At 40.2% G+C, this 22,215-nt stretch overlaps 1 protein-coding gene across 4 annotated transcripts in view; it reads right to left on the bottom strand.

Moving 5' to 3' along the window:
• CCDC88C (coiled-coil domain containing 88C) overlaps positions 1 to 22,215 on the bottom strand; it is a 97,064-nt gene that overhangs the window by 23,281 nt on the left and 51,568 nt on the right. For all 4 annotated transcript variants that reach the window (XM_075753705.1, XM_075753707.1, XM_075753706.1 and 1 more), the window contains exons 7-16: positions 21,571 to 21,711; positions 20,642 to 20,826; positions 19,976 to 20,057; positions 19,386 to 19,544; positions 12,304 to 12,450; positions 10,830 to 10,974; positions 9,386 to 9,567; positions 5,686 to 5,823; positions 3,160 to 4,230; positions 712 to 839 (exon numbers count right to left, since the gene is read on the bottom strand). In XM_075753705.1, the coding sequence (XP_075609820.1) occupies positions 712 to 839; positions 3,160 to 4,230; positions 5,686 to 5,823; positions 9,386 to 9,567; positions 10,830 to 10,974; positions 12,304 to 12,450; positions 19,386 to 19,544; positions 19,976 to 20,057; positions 20,642 to 20,826; positions 21,571 to 21,711 (2,378 nt within the window). The remainder of the gene's footprint in view (positions 1 to 711; positions 840 to 3,159; positions 4,231 to 5,685; positions 5,824 to 9,385; positions 9,568 to 10,829; positions 10,975 to 12,303; positions 12,451 to 19,385; positions 19,545 to 19,975; positions 20,058 to 20,641; positions 20,827 to 21,570; positions 21,712 to 22,215) is intronic.

Below are 22,215 nucleotides of genomic sequence, written 5' to 3'. Positions count from 1 at the left end.
TCCAATCCATTTTAATAGAGATAATGCCAACATGGTTCTACAGAAATATCTAAGAGCTACATAACTTAAAAGTAAATAAGTTTTTCTCTTTTTTCCCCCTAATGACACTACAGAAATTTCTCATGGCTCTTTTGTACATTCTTGATAAGGAGAAAAATCCGCAGTAGATTCTAAAGACTCCTACGAGGTGGGTATGTTTCTCTAATTAGGTCTTACCAAGAGGCCTACATAAACATAGGTTGTTGGGGTTTCTTTGTTTATTAAGTATAGGACTTGAAAAGGAATTCCTTGCAATCAGGAATTTCTTAGGCAACATCTACATTTATATTAATAGGTGGTTGGGCCATCAATTATATGTAGTAATGACAGACTGTTTAATAGACATTATTCTTACTTGTAAGGAAAATATGAGGAGGAATACACACTGAAATAGCTACTCAGCTATTCTGCTGTGGAGTAGAGGGGGGCTGTAGTAACACTGGCTAGCGTTGAGAGAGAAAATAGCATTTCCTCCTTCCATCCAAGAAAAAGTTTTGCAAAACTTGCAGTATACTGCCAAGCTTGCTACAGAAAAATATGCTTTATGTCCAAAATTGGTAAGGGTAATTGGAGTGAGACAGATGAGAACCAAAAAGAAAAGTAAAGGGCTTGAGTTAGGCTGAGGAAAAGCCTGCACAGTCAAAAGAATGACTAAGAGATCAGTTTCGTTACGTGTCGTCGTTGCCGTTGTCATCCTGTAGCAGCAGCTCTTTGCTCAATCCTATCTTCTCCAGTTCCTGGCTCAGTTTGTCCAGCTCACTAGACAACTGTTGACTCTTCAGCTTCTCCAGGACCAAATCCTGTAATGGCGCTAACATTAGTTGCTGTGCAAATGGTGGTGATGATTACGGAGCACTATAGATTTTTATTTTTTTAAAAAGTACTGAAAAAGCCATTGGATAAAATCCTAGTTCCCAGAAGGTCAGCTAAATTTCTTCACCAGTGGCAGCAGGGTGTAGAATTAAACTGATTGCTTTTATTTCTAGTTTACTTGGAATAAATCAGAAGAATGCTTCTTTTGGCCTTTGTCTCCCTCACAGAATTGAATTACTTCTGCGACCACTGGCATCCTGCCTGCCTGCCAAGTGGAAATGTGTGCAGGCCAGGAGATGTCCTGCCCTTGTGTCACAGGCGGGATGTGTGCAGGACGGGACACCAGCAGAGGGAGTTCCCACCTCTCAGCTAGGACAAAAAGCCCTGCTGAAAAGCCCAGCCAACATTGGTGCACACACAGAGACAAGTGACAGGACTTCAGCATGAAAGTTTCCTACGATAATATGGTTAAAATGTTATTACCAAGGGACGTGGCAATAGTGCATTTTCATTATTGACTCTGAGTTTCTGACATACGGTAAATTACTGCCAAAATTAAAAAAGCATAATTACACTGTTGTGTAAGAGGACAGCTCTGGAGACTACAAAGCTTGGTCACTGGTATCTACTGGCCTATTCCGGTTTCATTTAGGTTTCTTTGGAAGAAACTTTAGAAAACCTAGGCAAGGAAGTCATAAGAGGAGGGCATTTGATGGAGTTGTACCAGAAAGTATATTGGGACAATGCTTTGCTGTTATGCCAGTAAAGTAGTCTGTGTGAAAATGGCCTGAGAAGACGTAATACCAGCCTGCATGTTTAAAAAGAACAGATCATTTTTGGTGAATAGGCAAGTTCAAGGATTCCTACCACACAAAATTCTCTGAAATGCAAATGTACCATAGAAAACTACATTGCTCATGTTTCTGCTCAAAAGTTTTCTTAAACAAGGTATGAGGAAACAACAAAGTTACTAAAGCACTTCAAGAACAAAAAAAAATTATTCTGGATATCAAACAGAAGCAAGAATAAAATTTTTAAGAAATACTTTGTTAAGCATAAACTGTAGGTACTCAATAGTCCTCTGATATCACAAATTTAGCCACACATTCATTCACATGGCAAGGGAAAAAAAGGTAAGGTTAAGGTCAGTGCCAGTCCATGGTCTGTAAACAGGTCCCTTCAACATCCATGAACTCCCTCTGTAGAATCTATAGAAAGTACCTAAGGAAAAGAAGATATGCTCCTGTATGGGTCTGCACCACTGGAAATTCACAGAGGTCTGAGAAGGGAAAGATTAAAAAGGAGCCTTCTCAAAAATGCTATTTTATTTACTTTAAGGATAGTTGGATAGAAACACAACTTGGTGACTGTTTCAAATGTTTCTAATAAACTTTTTTCCACCTCAAAATTACATTAATCCTTCAAAAACTAAAATAAAACTAAATAGTAATTCAACTAATTTGAGTCATTGCTTACTGAATTAGTGTTGCTAAACTTATTTCACTGAACTACCGCAGCATTGACTGTATTCCTTTGAATGCTCTTTCACAGGAAATCCTGTTTCTGGCAGGACAACAGCCGCTGGGGCAGGCAACGAGAGCAAGTTGCAATAACCTGAATCTGCTCATGAGAGTATCAGGTTCTGGCACAGACATCACTAGTTAGCCAATGTCCTAATGCTAATTGTGTATTTTTAAAAGATGACTTCTAGGAAAAGCGTGATTACTGCAGTGGAGAGGGGTGCTGGAAGAGATGGCTGGTGCTTAACAGCAGAGCTGTTTAGCAAGCTCTCACTTTCAATGGAAGCTTTTGTGGAAAAACACTGTAGGTGGTGTAAAGCAAAAGCTTGGTGGAGCTGTTTTTGAAAGGGTTAGGTTGGTAATCTGGGATGATTCTTAGCTAAGTCTGTTTTAGAAAAGGGATGCTAATGTGTCCGCAACAAGTGCTCTAATTTCTAGGCTTAAGAGCCAATCTCCCCTGCTGGAGCTCTCATGTTAGTGAACAATTTTGTGGTCCAGGGTTAAAGAAAGTACCAGAGTCTTTGGTTTACAGCTACCACGTGGAAGGTGTGTTGAGACCTTATTCTGCATGAAAAAAAGACATCATGTTTGCGGACACAAAGTGGTACACCACAGTTTTTAGCAGGTTCCGCTTTCCAAGGCGACACTATCCAGCGATGGTTGTTAAGGCTGTGAAGATCTCCTAGCTCATGTATTAGTCATGGGACAGATGTCTCCCTTTGATACTTCACAGAGCTGAAATAAAAAAATAGTATTGTATTGGAACCAGTAGTATTACTTTGCTTACCTCTCTCAAGGTAGCTAGTGTTCTTTTATCAATTGTAACTTGCTTTATGAGATCTTTATTGTCCTTTTCAAATTCTTTCAGCTTATTAGATGAATCTCTAAATCGAGCAATTTCCTTTTCTAGTGTCTTGATTTCTTTCTCGGCAATTGCCAACTTTACTGTACTATCATCCAAAATAGCATCTTTCAGCTCCACTTGCTGCCAAAGCCGTTTAGTTTCTTTCTCTAGCATTTTTTTGTCTTTCTCAAGTTGAGACATTTCTTGTTCTAGGGTTTTGTTCTCCTTTTCTAGCATCTCTAGCCGTTTGGCAGAAATCTTTAGCTCCTCAAGGTTTCTTTGGAGGACCTGATTTTCACCCTCCATTCCCTGTACTTCTTTTTCTAACTCCTGGATCTTTTTGCTGCTGTTCTCCACAATTTGCTGAAGTCTTTGGTTTTCAGAGTTGACGCTCTGATAGCTTAACTCCAGCCTCTCTGATTTCTTGCTCATTGCTTTTAACATTTCCACGTTCTTTCTTAAGTCCTCTTTCTCCCTTTCCAAATCTTTATTTTCTGCTTCTATTTGTGCCATTTTTGTATTGGTAAATCTCATGGTCTCCACCACTCTCCTAAGCTCCAGATTTTCTTCATCCAATTGCTTGTTGTCCCTTTCCAGGTCCCCAAGCCGGATGGAAATATTTTGCAACGTATCCAGGGATTTTCTTAGTTTCCTATTTTCCACTTCCAGATCCCCATTCTCCTGCTCAAGAACTTGCACTTTTTCTGTCACTATTTTCATTGCTGCTGCCTTCTTTGTGAGCTGTTCATTCTCCCTCTCCAACCGATGGAGCTCCTTTTCCATTTCTTCCACTCTTTCCACTTTTTCTTTAACCTGGTCAAAATCCTTTTGCAGTTGTTTCTTCTCAAATTCCAGCTTGCTCAGTTTACTACTAGTGTCTGTAACTGTTTCATGAAGGATCTTGTTCTCTTTTTCAATATCTTTTACTCTTGCCTCACTGCTCACTTGAGATCTTTGTCTCAGGGATAAGACAACTTGATTAAGGTGATCATTCTCTTGTTTAAGGTCCTTTATCTACAAAAACAATAAAAAAAGTCATGCAAATGTTACTCATCTACGTTACAAAGTGCAGTATAAATTAGTCCTGAAGCAGACAGACTATTGTTAACAAACCCACATCCATTTAATCCAAGACAAATTTCTCAACAGTTTTTCCTGACTAAAACCAACAACCCAAACTAACGAAAAACATTGTTACCTCTGATAACCTGCAATTCTAACAAACTGAAAATAGCGCTATAGTCCTGCTACCAGCTAAGAAGGTCAAGGCAGAGGAAGAAAGTAGGCAGAGGACCTTTAGAGAACACCTTGGAGAAGATGCTTTGTTAAGAATCATTCCTAAGAAAGGGCATCTTTCTGTCTAGGTTTACATTCATCTTTGGGATCTGAAGACACAAATTGTCTCTGATAAGGTGTCAGAAACCCCAAAATGTTTGAAAATTTATAGCAGTTATAGATCTCATTAAAGACACACTTTCTGTAAGAACAGTGCACTTACCCCACTGGTCAAAATTTCAGCTGAAGCAATTGTGATTTAGACTGCAATTAGCATTTGATTATTATCTAGACAACATCCACAGAAATCAAAAAGGACTTAGACCTGAAAAAATCAGAATCTGCCCTTTTCTGACAACTGAGGATACTTCTAGTTTTACTTCCTGTCCTACCTATGAAGTATTCATTAATTCTTACCACAAAGAGTCTGTGTGTGTTCTAAGTGAAATGTAGGACTTCAGTGGTAAAGTGGTTTCCCAGATAGAAGTCTGAGTAAGAATCCTTCAAGATGAAAAGCACTACGCAAATAAGACATTTTGTTATTTACTCTTCACCCCACAAAACTTGGAGCAAATTTTAATACAAGTAGAAAATATACAGACCAGTCTCCAATGATCTGTGTCTGTATTTTCTTCACTAGTCAAATTAATACAGATGATACCTTGCACGAACCTGTAATAGGATAGTTTAAAGGCATTGCACATGAACTGCAGCACTGCAGTAAAAGCTGAAGGGCATTTAAAATATCAGTCTAGAAGACATAAATGGTCTCTCAGCATCTTTTTAAAACGTAGAGCAAAAAAGGTTGGGTGGCTAAAAAAAACCCCAACCAAACCAATGAGGATATACAGCTGGCAGAAGACCAATCTTCCGCAATAAAATGAGGTTTTATTTGCACATCCTAAAGTCAGTCGGTATCCCATTTAGTAAGATACAGGGCTTTTTTCCCCAAAGAGTGAAGGTCTGTCCTTACAAAAGCCTGAAGATCCCCCTATGGCAACAGGAGCAGTAGCTGGCAAAACATGCTGGGCTTTTTTGCTTGGAGAAGCCTCTTACCTACCTTTGAAGAAGTTCACCCTGCACTTAAAAGCTCAAATTGCCCTACCTCCCCAAGAGAACCAGATGCTCTAAATGGCATCACTAAATTACCACTTCCAAGCATACATTTTTATATTACATTTGTAAAGTTTGCACCTGTCTGTCTTTGTCAGCTTTCAGAGTCTCCACGACAACTTGTAGCTGTTCTTTATCTTTTATCAGCTCTTCACTCAAGGTCTCCAGATCTTGATTACTTTGCTTCTCTTTTTCAATTTGATTTTGCAACTTCTCAATCTGTGTGGAGAGAACACACCACAACACATCAGCCACAGAGTGACACAAAGACTGCTTGCACTTTAAGTTATTCTGAAGACCAGAGAGGAATGAGATTTGTGGCTGAAAAATGTAATCCTTCCCTTCTGCTGCTTGCCAGTCCCAGAGGAGGAAATGGACTGTTTTGTTTCTCTCACAGTGCCAAGAATCTCCCTTCATGCCTATTAAGATCAGAGCATGTAAGACACAGCAGTAAGAAATGCTTCACCTGACTGCCCGAATGTCCTGTTGTGCTACTGTCATCAGTGATTAAGTTTCTGGTGCTCACCTTTCTGAGGGACTTGCCTCCTCCTAGCCTCTCTATCACTGATGGCCTTAATCTACCAGTGAATGCAGAGAAAGTTAAGACAATTCAGTGAGCAACAGAATAAATAAATTTTAAAACAACCCCACAAACCAAAACCAGGAATAGATGAAAAGCACTGGAGTTTCCACATTTACCTTCCCTTTTCCTGCACTCTGTTTGCCCTGTTTTCCCCAGCAGGCGACAATACTGAATTTGAAAGATTTGTGAATAAAGTCCCAGTCCTACAATGAACGATGTCTTCTTACTCCCCCCCCCCCGCCTTTTCAAAGTTGTACTGATAATGTAAAGCAGTAGCTCTTCAGTATTTAGAAACAAGAGGTTCAGAGAGCTAGGCTCCCTAAGTCAGGAAGTATTCCTTTTATGCTTGTAAAGCACTGTGAGCACCTACAGCTCTCACAAGTATCAGCTCATTTTTTTTGTGTTGGTATTGTGAACTTTGCCAACAGTGAAAATGTCAATGAAAAAGGTATTAACACTAATTCTTACAAGTGGGAAATAGCTGGAGGCTGGGCTCTGCCTATGTCAACATGTGCCTCATTACAGGAAGTGTTTAAACAAGCAGGGGCTGCCCAGATTGGAGATAAGAAGGGCTTAACAGTTAAAAATGTAACCACGCTCTCAAAGGAACTGCTCAGAGAAAGCTGCAACAAACTCAGTAACTCAGCAATAGCTGGTCTTCATTAGCACCTCCCAGAGAACTAGAGGCAAGCAAGAAACTAATGTTTACAGCTTGTTTCAATCCAAGAAGTCAGGAAAGCAGAGAAAACAGACAGGTACTTGGAGTGCTACCACTTGCCTGTGCCGGAAAGGAGGGTTTTTTATTATTAGCTCCTCTGAAAAACTTGCAAGAAAGGAAAAAAGATGTATGTGACTTTTCCTTCATGTCATATCCTCTTGTACTACCTGAATGATCCTGTTCTGGCTATGGGATCCTTCCAAGCACTAGATGAGTAGACAGCCAAGCATACTCAAACAACAATTTTTGAAAGTCTCAGACAGTCGATGAAATCTAACTCCAGTTAAATGACTTAAGGGAGGCCAGAGCTTACTATGGATATTCTCAGGAAAGTTACAAACAAGTAACAAAAACCCACAAAAAACCCCCACCAAGGAAAAAAAAAAACAACCCACCCCACAGGCACACAACATTCGAGAAAACTACTTTTATCTCATCCTGTAACTTTATATGTGCTTGTCTTCAACAGTCCTTAAGAACTGTTGCCCTCTCCTCTTCCTGTTACTACAGCGTAGTAACCATTCTGCAATGAATCAGAGACTTCCCCACCCATCCCCATCTCCCCTAGCGCATCCTTCTGTGGACATGCATATCCTCTAATTAAGGGGATATATGTGTGAGAGAAATACAAAAACACATTAGAGAAAGAGAAGATAAAACAATCACCAAATTCAAGATTATTTTACATATCATGTATCAGGTCTCTGTACACTGAGACACAACTGCATGTCTTGCACAGACTACAGAATACTGTCTACTACCTTTTTCCTCCAAATCTCACTGAATGGGATGTGAAATCCATCAACAACTTGACTGACCTGTGGTATTCAGCCAACAGCTCCCATCATATTCTGCGTTTCCCTGGTGAAGAGTCCATGCATTTCAATCACTCCTAATAGTATTTTTACCTTCCATTTTTTTCCTCATTGGTCTGATATGTACAGTGCCCCCCTTTCACCACACAGGCATTCCCCCACTACTGGATTTTGCCTTATTTAACTACCAGGCCTGTAGGCGACCCCATCATGTCAACAGATTCATCACCATCAAAAACATTAGACTAATTCTGGAATCACAACTGTTGGCACCAATACAGTGCCATAAAAAAGGTACCCACAGGAATGTGCCTGGGGCAAAGCCAAAGGTTGACCACAGTTGTTCAAGTGATTTAAATTGTTGTACACCACAGGTATCTGCTGAGTGTTTTATATGCCTTGATCTCAAATTTTTAGCATGTAAATTGGAGCTGGAGTGAATTACTCATACACAACAGGTCATAAATGTGAGTGTGGAAGGAGGAGTAGTGAACTGAATTTTTGGAGTTTTCCTTGTTCACGGAAGCAAGCCAAGAAGTAGAACTAGTCTCTCAACTCAGCAAAAGAATCTCTCCAGAAGACAGAATGATCCAGTGGTGGATACCTGTTATCCTTGGCAGAGAAACTGGTGCTCTGATAGTTATAATCTGGTAATCCATGACCATTATCCAGACTCTTTCTCCCCTTGTCCTTTAAAGCATTCGGTTAGCCCATAGGCAGGCCAGAAGGGACTGAAATCTTTTATCAATGTCTCACACAGAGGTTACAGCGGTAATGGGAAAAGGAGACATGAGCCTTATATTCTGGATAATTTAGCAAAGGTAAGAATGTGGAAAAAAAATTATATGGAAATTTTTTTATACTCAGACTAGCAAGCATCCTCTTTCTCCACTGACACTTGGCTCAATTAATCAGAGTTCAGGATGCAGGTTACTAGCCAGACAAAAATAAAACTAGTGGTTGGAGGTGAACTGAGCACTGTGTTTCACAAGGACAAGCACTGATTTGGCATTTGTGCTAAATGTAATCATCGTTAATAACAGTGTAACATACGTATATATAAAAATAAATCTAAAAAGTTATTACCTACATGTTTATCATGAAGATTAAAAGAACCCAACTCTTTGCAGAGAGCAAGACACTAGAGAATTTCTAATAGCCAAAAGGACAAGACAAAGAAAGAGCTGATCCAGGACTATGGACAGCAAAAAACCCAAACAAACTTACTTAAAAATATACTAACCTGAATTCACCTGTGTGATTTATTTGACCCACATGGAAACAATATTAAAACTTTCAAACAAACAAAACAGTTCAATGTGGCCACGGCTTCCTTGGCTAGTAGTGACTGCCATGAGATGACAAAAAAGGGACACAATCAACAGTACAACCTGAGGGGGCAAATGAGCACTGAAAGACAGCTCTTATGAAATAGGAACAGCCACTCTTGCTTACAATGATGCACATAAGTAGACAGTGAAGTAGAAGGCAATAGAATACACCAATGTTAGAACGCAATTAAACAGATGGGCCCCAAAACATGCGTAGTCTTCTGGGGACCATGGGTGAATTGCCTGCAATCCCTCATTGTTCAGGAACGCTGTACAGCCCTGCGTGCACTGTGTTTAAAAAAGGAAGATCTCTTTGTTCCTGTGAGCAAATTACCTTTTTACTAAGTTGTTGATTTTCCTTTTCCAGTTCCACAAACTTTAGGCTGCTCTCTCTGGAGGTCAAGGAGGCATCTCTCAGCTCTTGGATTGTGTTCTGCAAGCTCTGATTATCCTTCTCTAGCTTCAGTATGCGACTCGAAGCACATTCATTCAACTCAAACACAAAGGACTTTCTGGCTGTTGAAACGTGAGAATCAGAAGATGGCACTAACCAATTCACAAACCCTTCCTAGGTCCTTAAGATTCACTTGTATGAAGATAATTGCAGTCAAATCCTTATCATTTCAGCTTGACTGCTAAGTAAACACTTTGTTAAAAACAGAACCCATTTTCACAGATAACAATTAAGACCTTTAATTGAAAAGATAACCATCTTAAAAGTTACTTACTTTCCTAACTCTTCTTAAAAGTTGCTTTAGCCATGTTAGCAGAGTGTTTAATGTTAGTAGCAAAATATACTTTGATGCCCTCACATACTTCCATCAGAGGAAATAAATTGAGGCAGAAAGTAAACCACTTCAAACTGTTTGCTAAAACAGCAAGATGGTGCACTTCCAAAAGCTAGTGAAAACTTAGGTATTCGATCATATTTAGTCATGGGAAAAAAGCATTCAGTTATTTTACAAAACAAACCTATTCTTCCAGACAGCTTTACTGAAAACTGAACATCTGCTTACTCTAATGTATTCCTTTGTCTTCAAGTTAAACTGTTCCTGGTACACAAAGGCAAACATGCAAGTCTTAGAAGAATCAGGTGAGTAATCAATAAAAGCTGAACTGCACAAAATAGCTTATATTTCCCAAGTTCCATTTAGCATTGTTATTTAGGCTGGTATTCTAGACAGAATGAATGTTAGACACAGCAACCAATGCTAAAACCTGACCAGTGAAGGAAGTATTAGTTATGTTTGTGATAGTTATGGAAATCAAATCAACCATTCAGAAAAAAAAAATCAGCCAGTTATTTTAACTGCACACATTTTTCAGTATCTAGTAAAAATAAATGACTTCAGCATACACTACTTCCCGGGACTTAAAGTCCAGCTAATTGTCTGTACTAATTGTACTAAAGAATACGAAAGATCAGACTCCTCCCAGTTATTCAGTCAGAAATACCCAGCGTTTGGTGTGACCTTTCTGCTGTGTCATTTACAAAACTGTCTTTTTTTTCTTCTTTTTTTTAATTTGTATCATTTTACTTAATCACTCTCTCAGCGACAAACACAATAAAAGGAAAACATTTTAATGCTTTCAAAAGAAAGTGAAAGAAACTAGAATGAATAGTTTTTCAGAACTTCTGAAAAACTAAGTTCAATGTCAAGTGCCTGAATGAAGTTCTCCAAATTTGGATTCAACCTCTGTTCCCATTTTAGTCAATCAACCTGTCTACTCTGAAAGAGACCACAACCACCACAGCAGCTACCCCAGCTGGTACTCACTATCTGCAAGATCTGTGCTTTTAGACAGTTGTTCTAGCTCCCAGCCTAGGTGTGCAGACTCATTCATGCTCTGTTTCTGTGCAATCTCCAAGACCATGTTCTCCTCCAGCAGCTCTTCAATTCTCTTCTTGTCTGTGTCCCGGTCCTGTGCAAGACATGCACGAAAATGCACATTCAGTTTATCTGTAAGATTGTTCTGTCAGTTGAACTGCTACAAGCACAACACACATTGAAGGCAGAAGAATCTCCTTAAACACTTTGTGCTTTTATATTTAAATACACGTACAGCATTAAACGTTTGCTGTGGGCCACCACACGTGCCACAGAACACGGTGCAGAGACACCCAGATGGCCCTGTTTAGAGTCAGCTCAGGTCCATGACACACTTGAAGGGAGGGTCACTGGAGTGAGAACATAGTGGGTGATGACAGGGCCAGTACAAGCCAGGGCTAGTAAGGCAGGCTGGATTCAAGCTGTCTCCAGAACTAAGCTCTTCAAAAACATGTAGCATCATGCACTGACACACTGGAGACTCTGCAGATATAACCTTGAATTCTACTGAGCTTCCACAATTTGTCATGTCAAATTTAGATCCAGTCATATGGATCAGCAAGTAACACCTCCCTCAATTTGGGTTTTAAAATATCCAGAAAACAGATCTGGAGAATGAATCTACTGTTGTCTCTTGTGACTGTTTTGGCCATTTGCATTTGTGGGAACTGAAGTGGTGCTTCAGAGGGTCACAAATTTTCAGAAAGCATTACCCAAAAATTCATCAAGTCACCCAGAAAAGCATCATTCAAAATCACCAGCCACTTTGGGACACCTGGAGCGTGACATGACCCTCATAATGCCCTGAATCAGAATCAGTCATTAAACATAACTCCACACAGCACCCTGGACATCTTTGTTTCCAACAGATTCTGTTGGAAACCCTATACAGTTAAACCCACAAGAATTCAAAACACAGTGGGATAAGAGGAGGGCTGTAAGTAAAATACAAGAGACAAAAGAGTATTTACTTCCAGTGGGATTATAAAATCCAGTGCTGCTTTTTGTTTGTATACAATCTGCCACTTCTTACATTTCCTTGTCTATGAAGCAATAAGCAATGTCTCTGATTTACACAGAAATAAATTTTGGAATTCTGTGTCTTTTCTTCTACAGCAGTAATGGATTCTTAAAATCACTGTAATGGGTGGGGGTTAAGATCATTCACTACAGTAATTTCATTTCCCATATCTGAGATATTTCTACCTAATTCAGCAGTCTCACACAAAGTAGCATGGGCAATATTTACACTGTTAACATTATAGTATTTCAAGAATTCATGTACACAAAGTTCAAACTAAAGACCTCTTTAAAAGCACTGTTGATTTATTAGCATGTCTCCACTGGTTTCTGTGACATGAATCTGTGACAGCATAAAAACAGAAGTTCAAAAAATTAGCATAATGAAAAAGAGAGGACATACCAGCTCTACATCATGAAGTTTGGATTTCAACTGCAAATTTTCCTTCTCTAATTCATGCAGTTTATCACCACGAGCTCTTGCCATTGTTAGCTGTTCTTCTAGCATGGCCTTTGTTTCAATTAATATAATGTTGTCCTCTCTTAACTCCTAGGGAGAAAAAGTACTAATGTTAATCTCTTTACATAAACTGACTTTTCAAAGACTAGGTGACTTTCATAAACTGAAACACATAGTTTTGTGTTGTGCAAAACACAAGAAAGAAATTTGACATGTTTCTCTGTTTCATAAAAAAGTTTTTACCTGATATTTTAATAGCAGATGATACTACATTTAATTATCTGTGAGTCATTAATGCAAGTAAGTCTAATATTTCTTATTGTTTTCGCCTGAATTTTGAAAGTTTAATGGAGTTCCTTTTGCTTTGTATGAGGCTAGATCAAGAGGTGCACCAAAGAGAGTCAAGACACAGAAGAGAAATTGTTCAATTCCAATTCCACTGTTATAATACCCTTTCCTGAGCCAACTCACTGCAGTCCCCAGTTTCAAAATAGATTATTTACTATCAGGGGATGTTATAGTGTATTCAAAACACATTGGGGAGCACCATCTTCAATATATACTATGTCCACATCCCTCTTTTCAGTACACTTACACATCTATCCAGAGGGACCTTGACAGGCTGGAGAGGTGGGCCCATGCGAACCGCATGAAAATCAACAAGGCCAAGTGCAAGGTCCTGCATGTGGGTCGGCGCATTCCCAAGCACGACTACAGGCTGGGCGAGGAATGGATTGAAAGCAGCCCCAGGGAGAAGGACTTGGGGGTACTGATTGATGAGAAGCTCAACACGAGCCAGCAGTGTGTGCTTGCAGCCCAGAAAGCCAACCGTGTCCTGGGCTGCATCAAAAGAGGCGTGACCAGCAGGTCGAGGGAGGTGATCCTGCCCCTCTACTCCGCTCTTGTGAGACCCCACCTGGAGTACTGCCTCCAGCTCTGGGGGCCCCCAGTACAAGAAAGACATGGAGCTGTTGGAGCGAGTCCAGAGGAGGGCCACGAAGCTGATCAGAGGGATGGAGCACCTCTCCTATGAGGACAGGCTGAGAGAGCTGGGGTTGTTCAGCCTGGAGAAAAGGCGGCTCTGGGGAGATCTAATTGTGGCTTACCAGTACCTGAAGGGGGCCTAGAGGAAAGCTGGTGAGGGACTGTTTATCAGGGAGTGTAGTGACAGGACAAGGGGTAATGGGTTTAAGCTGAAGGAGGGTGGATTTAGATTAGATATTAGAAAGAAATTCTTTACTGTGAGAGTGGTGAGGCACTGGAACAGGTTGCCCAGAGAAGCTGTGGATGCCCCCTCCCTGGAAGTGTTCAAGGCCAGGTTGGATGAGGCTTTGGGCAACGTGGTCTAGTGGAGGGTGTCCCTGCCCATAGCAGGGGGGTTGGAACTAGATCTCTGAGGTCCCTTCCAAATCAAACCATTCTATGATTCTATAAATGGCTGTTTAATAAAGTTTCTCATCCTCTCTCATGAACAGAATTTTAATTCACTTAAACAAAAGAAGTTGTTTTATATTGATCACTTAACACCCCCCCCACCCTTCCCCAATAAACACATGAGCATTAACTGCACAAGCCCTGTTGCTTATTCATTACAGCTTTTGCATCCATTTGTACTGAGTAAAAGTTTAACTTGTTATTCTGCTGTAGCCACAGGATTAGAAACAAGTCAATTACACTGCACTCTGAACACCCCTTGCAAAGCAACAAATGAAGCTCTGTGCATTCAAGTATCTTATATCCAGAAACATGAAATGTCCAAAGCATAAAATCTGGCCATATATTCTTGGTCATGTTTTAAAACACATTTATTAAATTATGTCTTATTTCAAGTTTTAATACCTCACTGCTAGCTCTTACTCTTGTTGATCCTAAGGTAAGTCTTGAGTCAGAGACAGAATTTTCTATGGCAGGAACATACCAGCATTTAAAAGATTAAATGGATACAGGAAGGATTTTTGCCCAGAAGAGTTACAATGGGGCAAGAAGCCAATTACTTGATTCTCTAAAAAAATTTCTTTTGTCTTTCTTTGCTTTCCTCCCTCCTCTCCCCATCCCTTCCCCTGCTCCAATGCAATATGCAAAACCTGCACACAGGCAGAATGAAATGCTGATGGCTTGACAAGTTTATTCCTGGACAACTGTCCTCAAAATGTGAAGTCTCTGCTGACATCAGTGCTCATGTCTGCTCTCTCAGACCACAAACATCCAAACCAAGTAGATTCCTGAAAGATCACCAGGCATGAGCAAATCACTTTCACTGCTTAATCAGCAACTACCTTCTCATTTCGGGAGCAGAATCAGCCTTAAGAAGCCTTATATGGTTCAGTTATTTAAAAATACAAAAAGGGAAAAAAAAAAAGAAGATTGTGAAGCACAAGTTAAGAGTGTCTGATGACAGCCACTCCCCTTGTCTTTTGATACTACAGGGGCCATGTTTTAATAGCCTTATATAGCAAGTAATCTTAGTTGTTTGCTGCATCTTGACTGTAGATGGCGTAATATGGAAAGTCTACCTTATGCAGTACCATATTGCCCTTGATCTCTCAGTGGGTCAGCTACCAACTTGCAAAATATGAGAGGAAATATCTCCCAACTACAGTAGCATTAAAAGGACAATATGTTAGTGCTTGTGAAGTGGTTCAACTCCCGCAATTAAAATGTCTGAGTCTGCAAGTAACTAAAATAATAATAATAATGAAATACTAACGTTATAGAACCAGCGTTTTGGGCCAAGTCTGATTTAACAGAGTCACTTAGGGTGGACAAACTAAAACAGCTGACACTGAACAGATGACAGACCAGAGAAAGTACATGACACAATGTGCTGGGTGTCATGAAAGCTGCGAGAATACCTGTAATGAAACAGCAACATGACAAGAGTTTACTTTGCTACATCATGACCTTAGGTGGTGCGTAAGGTGGTGCCCGACCTCAAAAACATGGCCTGAGAACTATTCCCAAAACTGCCTACTAAGCAGGAACTAGTTACTTTAGTGTCTCATGAAGAGACAAGCTATGTGCCAAGTACGTACACACACCTAGGCTCTGGTACAAACCACACAGCACTGGGAGCTGCAATACACAGAAGACCGAAGCACTTTCCATTGAGTGCCCGGGGCGGGGGGGCAGACATGTCAGTTCAAAGGAGTTCTGATGAAATCTTAAATTAATAACCTGGTGGAAATGCCTGCTATGGCAAGGTCAACATTGCTCACTGGTATACCCATGATCTGAGGTTGTCTTAATATTGAAAAAGCTCATATAATTTAAATAATTGTAGAGTTACATCTCAAGGCCTGGAAGGTAAAAATGTCCTAACCAAAACATGTCAGCACCAAAATCTCCCAGAAGTCACTAGGATAAAATAGTTGACATAAAAACGTGTCTGGCTACAAATCACACTTGTTAGATGATCAGCAGGTGGTGGTCACGGGGTGGTGGTGCTTCCACTGGAATTAAGGTGTTAATTAAAGGAAAAATACAAACCCATCAACATTATTCTGTAACTATGAGTTTATTTTAAAATCAACAACAAAAATAGTTAGCTGTGGATTTATTTTTAAATACTCTGAATTTACTAGGCAAGGGATTGAAAACCTCTTTGTTTTAGATCACTTAGATCGCGATGGTTTAATATCTAACATATATAATTCTGCTTTTGTAACTTCTAAAATAAATTACATATTTTGGTTTGATGCTGTATCACTGTGCCTTGAAACAGCTTTAAGAATGCACATTGTGTACTCATATGGTTACAATTAACTCTGGGGGTAAGCGGTTGCACAATCAGGGTGTGTTGCTACTGCAAAACATTTTCAGAAACTAAAGTAGCAATCGGATTGTTTAAATATGAAACTAGAGAATTTGTACACAATCCAGACCTAATTATTAAACAGAGTTCAAACCCCTGCAGTTCAGAAGCTGCCCCTATTGCACCATGACACAGTTAACATCTTGTGACAATCAAACATTGCCTTGGACAGCTATATGAAAACATACAAGAGATGCTTTTGCTTTTTTCAACATTCACAGAAATTCCTCCTGTCATGCCACACAGAAACGCAACTGCAGTGAGAAGGAGAAAGAATGGGCAAGGCAGACTCCCTGGCCATCAAAAATAATCTGATCTCCTGGAGCAGCACCAGGTTCAATGAAGAGGAATGCTGGAGAGAAGCACCTCCTTGGAGGAAGCCCTACATTAAGCCTGCTCCTCCACATTCACAGTTTTGAGCTCATTAAGCCACCTCAGCAGGAAGGTCTCCAGAGCATATTCATCTCCACGTTCCTCGAACAACGGTCAAATTAAAACGTCATTTCTGAACAACTTTGTCAAGACATACAGAGAAGGAAAACAACACACATGCCTAAACGCCTCACGTTCACATAAAGACTTGCTCCTTTTGCACCCCTTCTGAAATAGCTCCTTAAAGCTCTTCCTGCCGCCACTGCTGATTCGTATTATGTGCTTTCAGAAACTACTTGTAAGCTTGCTTGCAACTCCTAAAGTTTGTCACATTACCATACACAGAGTACATTCCATGTTTTTTGCTCAACTACCAAATGTGTATGTGAACTACAAGAATGAAAAGATTTTTAAGTGCTCATTTAATAGCTTTCTGCATTGATGCACAAAGGTAAACCCACTTTTTCTTCTCACCGATTTGGCACTGCTTATTAACAACCCTGTCAAGATCCTATGAGCCTTAAGGTATCACATTATCATAGAAAAGTGGCTTATGCTGTACTTTATGCACCTACATTTGCATTGCTGTGCCTCTGTAAGATTTGTTCAGGTCTTAAGACTTAGAGCTTAGGAAGCCATCTGCGGAAGCCATCTGCAACCAGTAAATGCCATGAGATGAATCAGCACTAATGTCTAGTGGTAAAAACTTCTACCATGTTAAATCTCTGCATAAATCTTACAACTTGGAATTGTAAGCTGAACAGCTTTTGAGGGAGTGGGAGGAATCTGAGCAGACACTGAACTGACCTGAGCCATTAACCCTTCTTTTGGAGGGGGCAGAGGACTTGAGAAAGACAAGACAGAAAACTGAGGGACCATGGAAAGTTGCCTTTGTACTACTCCACGACCATAAAAAAAAAAAGACAGAATAGTCCCCTGTGGAATCAGTGTGACACCAGTGGAGTTTGCCCGACAGTGCCACTGCTCACTGTCAGTCCACGGCTGTGCCAAGACTCGATCAATAATGGAAGAGGGAGTGGTGAGAATGTGAAACACTCTGGCTATTCTAGACCAGAGAGCAGCCTGCAGACAGCTGTGCAATCCTGTTGCATATTAGAAGAGCTCAGCCCGTAGGGCAGCAACTTTTGCTAGAGGCCATGCTGTGGCCCAGAATAAGAAAAGTGCCATTTTGATGGGAAATATTCTTTGTCCCACTACTGTATTTCAGGGAGGTGTTCTTGGAGAGCCAGCACTCATCTCTACATTCGTCAAAAACTGACAGGGTGGAAGAGGGAGGGAGAAAAGTTGGGAACAAATCTGAAACTGAAGTGGAGGTCTCTCTACCAAATATGTTAAGATGAGCATGCAGACAGCAAAGCGGGAAACTGCTGGCTCCAGGACAAGCAAGGAGGCTGAGAACTCAAGAATAGAAATAGCTACTCCCTTAGATGAAGACAAGACTAAAAAACTCTCCTAGGTCCAGCTAAATTATCTGAGCAGCAGGTAGAAGCTAAGTGACTCCAGTACACAGCCAGAAGGGAAATGCCAGGATGCCACACTGATAGCTAGCGTGCCAGGTTAATGCACAACTGATGTGCCAGCTTCAGGGAGGAAAACAGAGGCAGAGCTTCATACTTCCTAATGTAAACTGGGAATTACCAAGAGGGAAGACAAGCTTTTGTAGTCTATTACTGCATTTAATAACCATCCATTTTAGAGAACCTATTTGTAAGAAGCAGCAGCTAGCTGGCCCCCTAGAATCAGAGTCATTTAGGTTGGAAAAGACCTATAAGATCATCAAGTCCAACCATTAGGTTGCGGGGGCAGGGGGGAGGTCACCTACTAAGAAGAGTTTATAGAGCAGAAATAAGGTCTGTGTTCTCAGCCAAAGGCCTGGCAAACATGAGTTTCAACATCACTATTTTACCTCAGATCTGGAATTTTATCTAGTTATAGTGAGGTTATCAATTACCAAACCTCCATGTATTCAGCAAGTCTGGATATTTATTTGACTTTGGCTGAAGTGCTGTGGATTACTGAGAGTTAAGGTGAGAATGGCTCAAAGAACTGAAAGGACAGAAAAAAAGAGCAGTCTGATCTAAATTTAAGGTCAGCCATGCTGTGAGCAGTGAGTTTGTCTAGATGATCTCCAAGGTCCTTTCCAACTTAATTAATAATTCCAGCATGAGCATAGCTGCGGGTGACTAAGCTGAGTAACTGGCATTACTACTGGAAGAAAGCTATACATTTTCATTCACATACCCTAAACCTAGTCAGGGCACTAAAGGAGATCCAAGTTTTCCCTCCTTTCTATTACAAGCAACAGTTGCAAAAAGAGGTGGCTAGAATTTATCATCTGAGGTCATGCTTAAAAATGCCCAGCCATTTTAACAACAGTTGCATCTGCTACAAACCCCTAAGGAAAAACACCTAGACATTCATTTAGCTAATAAATACATGACATTTTAAATGTTGGTCAAAAGGAACAACTCCGGAACATAGGCATTTTACCTAAGAGTAAATTTTCCAGGCTAAACTAAAGGTCTGGATTCTCTAGAAGTATCCAGAAAAGGTCTGTCCTGTTTAGCCACATAATGCTGAATTAAGCAGAGTTTATTAAAACTAATGGGTATTTATTTTTTGTGTGTACCGAGTCCTTCTTGCCACTGAAAGAAGTTTTAACGTTGCTAAGTCAATAACTATGACATACATTATGAAATTTCCACTTGCTCTGATGTTTTGCTACAGTCGGCTCAATGACAAATGGCAAGTGAACCAGTAAAACAACACAAGCCAAACATTAAGGATTACTCAGCAAATCTTCCTCCCAATTTTCACTTGCCTCCATGCGAGCTTTGTAAAAATCCACATCATGAAGTTTCTCTTTGCACCGAACAAGCTCCATCTCAAGTCTCTCCACACGGTTTGCCCTCTCTCTCAGAGAGTCGAGCTCATCTCTGTATGCTCTGGCAGAGCGAGCATCTGAAGCCAGGTGGATATTCTGTGAGAAGTGAGGAATAAACAGAGAAAAATCTTAAATACTTTAAAGCATGTTCTTTAAACTTTATTTATTTATTTACTTACTTATTTAAAGCATAGGCAAATAGCATTCCCCTGGTTCAGGAGTAAGAGAATTCTCCTACTAGATTGAGGTTCTTCAGCCTTTTGGGACTGACATTTCTAATGTCTGATGCTGCATAAGCCTCAGGCATTACTAGGCTATTTGCAAGCTGAACAGATATGACTGCTCTCACCAGTTAAGTGGAAAGCGTAGCATTGCTATGCCATAGCCATAATCATCAAACAGCTTGCTGGAGTAACTTGATTTCTTCATTAAAAAATAGGCATAGTAGTATTTTTAGCCTTACAGTGAAAGAGGGTTGTGTTTTTTTAAATAGGGAAGACTGTCACAGTAAAACAAGCCCATCTTACCTCTTGTTTTATTTTTTGCAGCTCTAGGGTGAGCTGCTCAACTTCATGTTTAGAATCTACAAGCTGCTCAGACTTCTCTTCCCTGAAAACGATTAGAAAAAAATCTTAGCAATTTTTTTTTCCCCTGAAACAATATGGATTATATGGACACTGCTGGGAATCTGGAAAGGGAGATAGAGATCTCCTAGCATATTCTGAATGTAAAGCCTCTTTGGCATGATACCTTCACGTAAGAGGTTTTTTCTCATGATACCATACACAATATCATGGATCTGAGTTTGCAGATCTATTTTTATACTAAGTACGTCTGCTTAAATCTCACTGGTGCTACTACCATCATAAGTAGCTTCGCTGGCCTCTGACCTTCGCACTAATAATTAAAGAGTGCAGCTAGCAGTTGGCATTTTGAAGAGGGGAAGAGAGAGATGAGACACAAAAAGAAAAATGGAAGTAGCCATCACTCTGTGTTTAAAGACCAGTTAAGAAACAAGAAAGATGGAACACCCATACTAGCTTCCTACTGCTATGAATAACAAATACGAAAGATGTGATTCTGAGAGTTCTCATGGAGGTCAGCGTACTGAAGCCGACAGGCACCTGCATTTTCAGGATGTGCAAGACTTAATATACAAGTCTCCCTAGAAGCACAAATCACTGGTGACTCACAGCTCCTGCCGGATTCTTCTTAATTTAGCCTTTGTGTCTGCCAGCTCAACTGCAAGGTGCTGCTTGTCTTCATTAGAAAGAGGGTTGGCTGGGTTTGGTGAAGAAGCTGGACTTGGTGCTTTCAGAGGACTTGGTGGTTGCTGAGACTGCAGATAATCTCTCTCTTGAGTGAGATCTACAATGACCTGGAAATACAGAAAAGTATGTAGTGTCAAGAGATAAATAGTGTAATTATACACTGTTTTTCAAGTGTCTAAAAATTATTTATAAATATAGAAAATTATTAGCCTGGTATTATACAGAATTCGAGTGATAGCCAGGACAGAAGGTTACACAAAGGAGGAAAGCAATCTCCACTGTGCTCAGACCACTAAAACATTCCCTTTCCAACGCTCAAAATAAGCAGTTTATTTTCCTTGGAGAATTCATAAAAACCTGTTACAACTAACAGTTCTAACTAACACTACCACAGTCAAAAGCATGACAGAAAATTAACAGGTTAAAGAAGGGGAGAAGCCTCCTCCAGAGATCTGAAGGGAAAGGAACGGATGAGTTAGCAACAGATAGGGCTGTCTTCACACAGAAAAAGGCTGGAGAAGAGACTGAAACCCATGATGGTAGATATCAATGGAGAGACAGGCAAGCGATCACTCAAATATGAATGAGCAGACACGTAGAGACAAAAAATCTCATGACAAAGTCACAACTCCAAATACTCCACTCCTCCTTACCAATCATTTCACCACACCTTAGTGTTTATATAATAGAATCAATGGAAAAGTCAAAATCTTTCTAGAGATTTTCAGAGGTGTAGTAGAAAGGTGCAGAAGAAATAGAAACCCAGTGCACAAACAAGACACAACAGAAGGAATAGAGCCTGTATCTGCTACTTCACATGAGCTCTGTATGTGAGAGATAAGTCATCGTACTTCTGTGCATTCATCTCTCTCATCAATGAGCCTCTTGAGGTGGAAAACCATATTCCTGGAGAGAGACTCTAATTCTTCCGGGGCCATATCTGGGAGTTCCAGCCACTGCAAGTCAAAGACATTCTCCTGGTTCTGAGTCACCTAGGAACAGGAACAACAACAAAAAAAAGTCTTGCCACTGGTTGATCTATAAATTTGTTTGCCATGTATGCTGCGTCCTCCCGGTTCTTCTACTGATCAATTAAAAAAAATATATCATATTTCACCAAAACCAGCTTACAAATAACAAACATGACTACCTTAGCTGTAACACTACCCAGCCATTTCTGGTATTTAGATTTTTTTATAATTATTAAGGCTGATTTTTTAAGAGTGATTAGACACATATTATGATCAATAGCACTTGTGCTTGCATAGTAGAAGTATGCAGTTGTCTTACTGCAAGCACGGAGGTGGTCACCACAGGGATTTGAAGGGACTGATCCCACACTGAACAGTTAGGCTGGTGTCTCACTGAGAAGCCCTCCTTTCAATGAATTTGCAATTTGCAGCTGATACAGCTGGGAGGAACTGCCTTTAGCAGAAGTGTCTCTGGTTGCTGCCAGCAGTGTACCTTTCAACTGCTATCTTACCCAAACTGATTTC

The sequence above is a fragment of the Balearica regulorum genome, chromosome 5 (assembly GCF_011004875.1).
Source record: "Balearica regulorum gibbericeps isolate bBalReg1 chromosome 5, bBalReg1.pri, whole genome shotgun sequence".
In the NCBI taxonomy this organism is placed as follows: Eukaryota; Metazoa; Chordata; class Aves; order Gruiformes; family Gruidae; genus Balearica; species Balearica regulorum.
The sequence above is the reverse complement of the archived record's forward strand: the minus strand, read 5'-3'. Positions and strand labels throughout refer to the sequence as shown.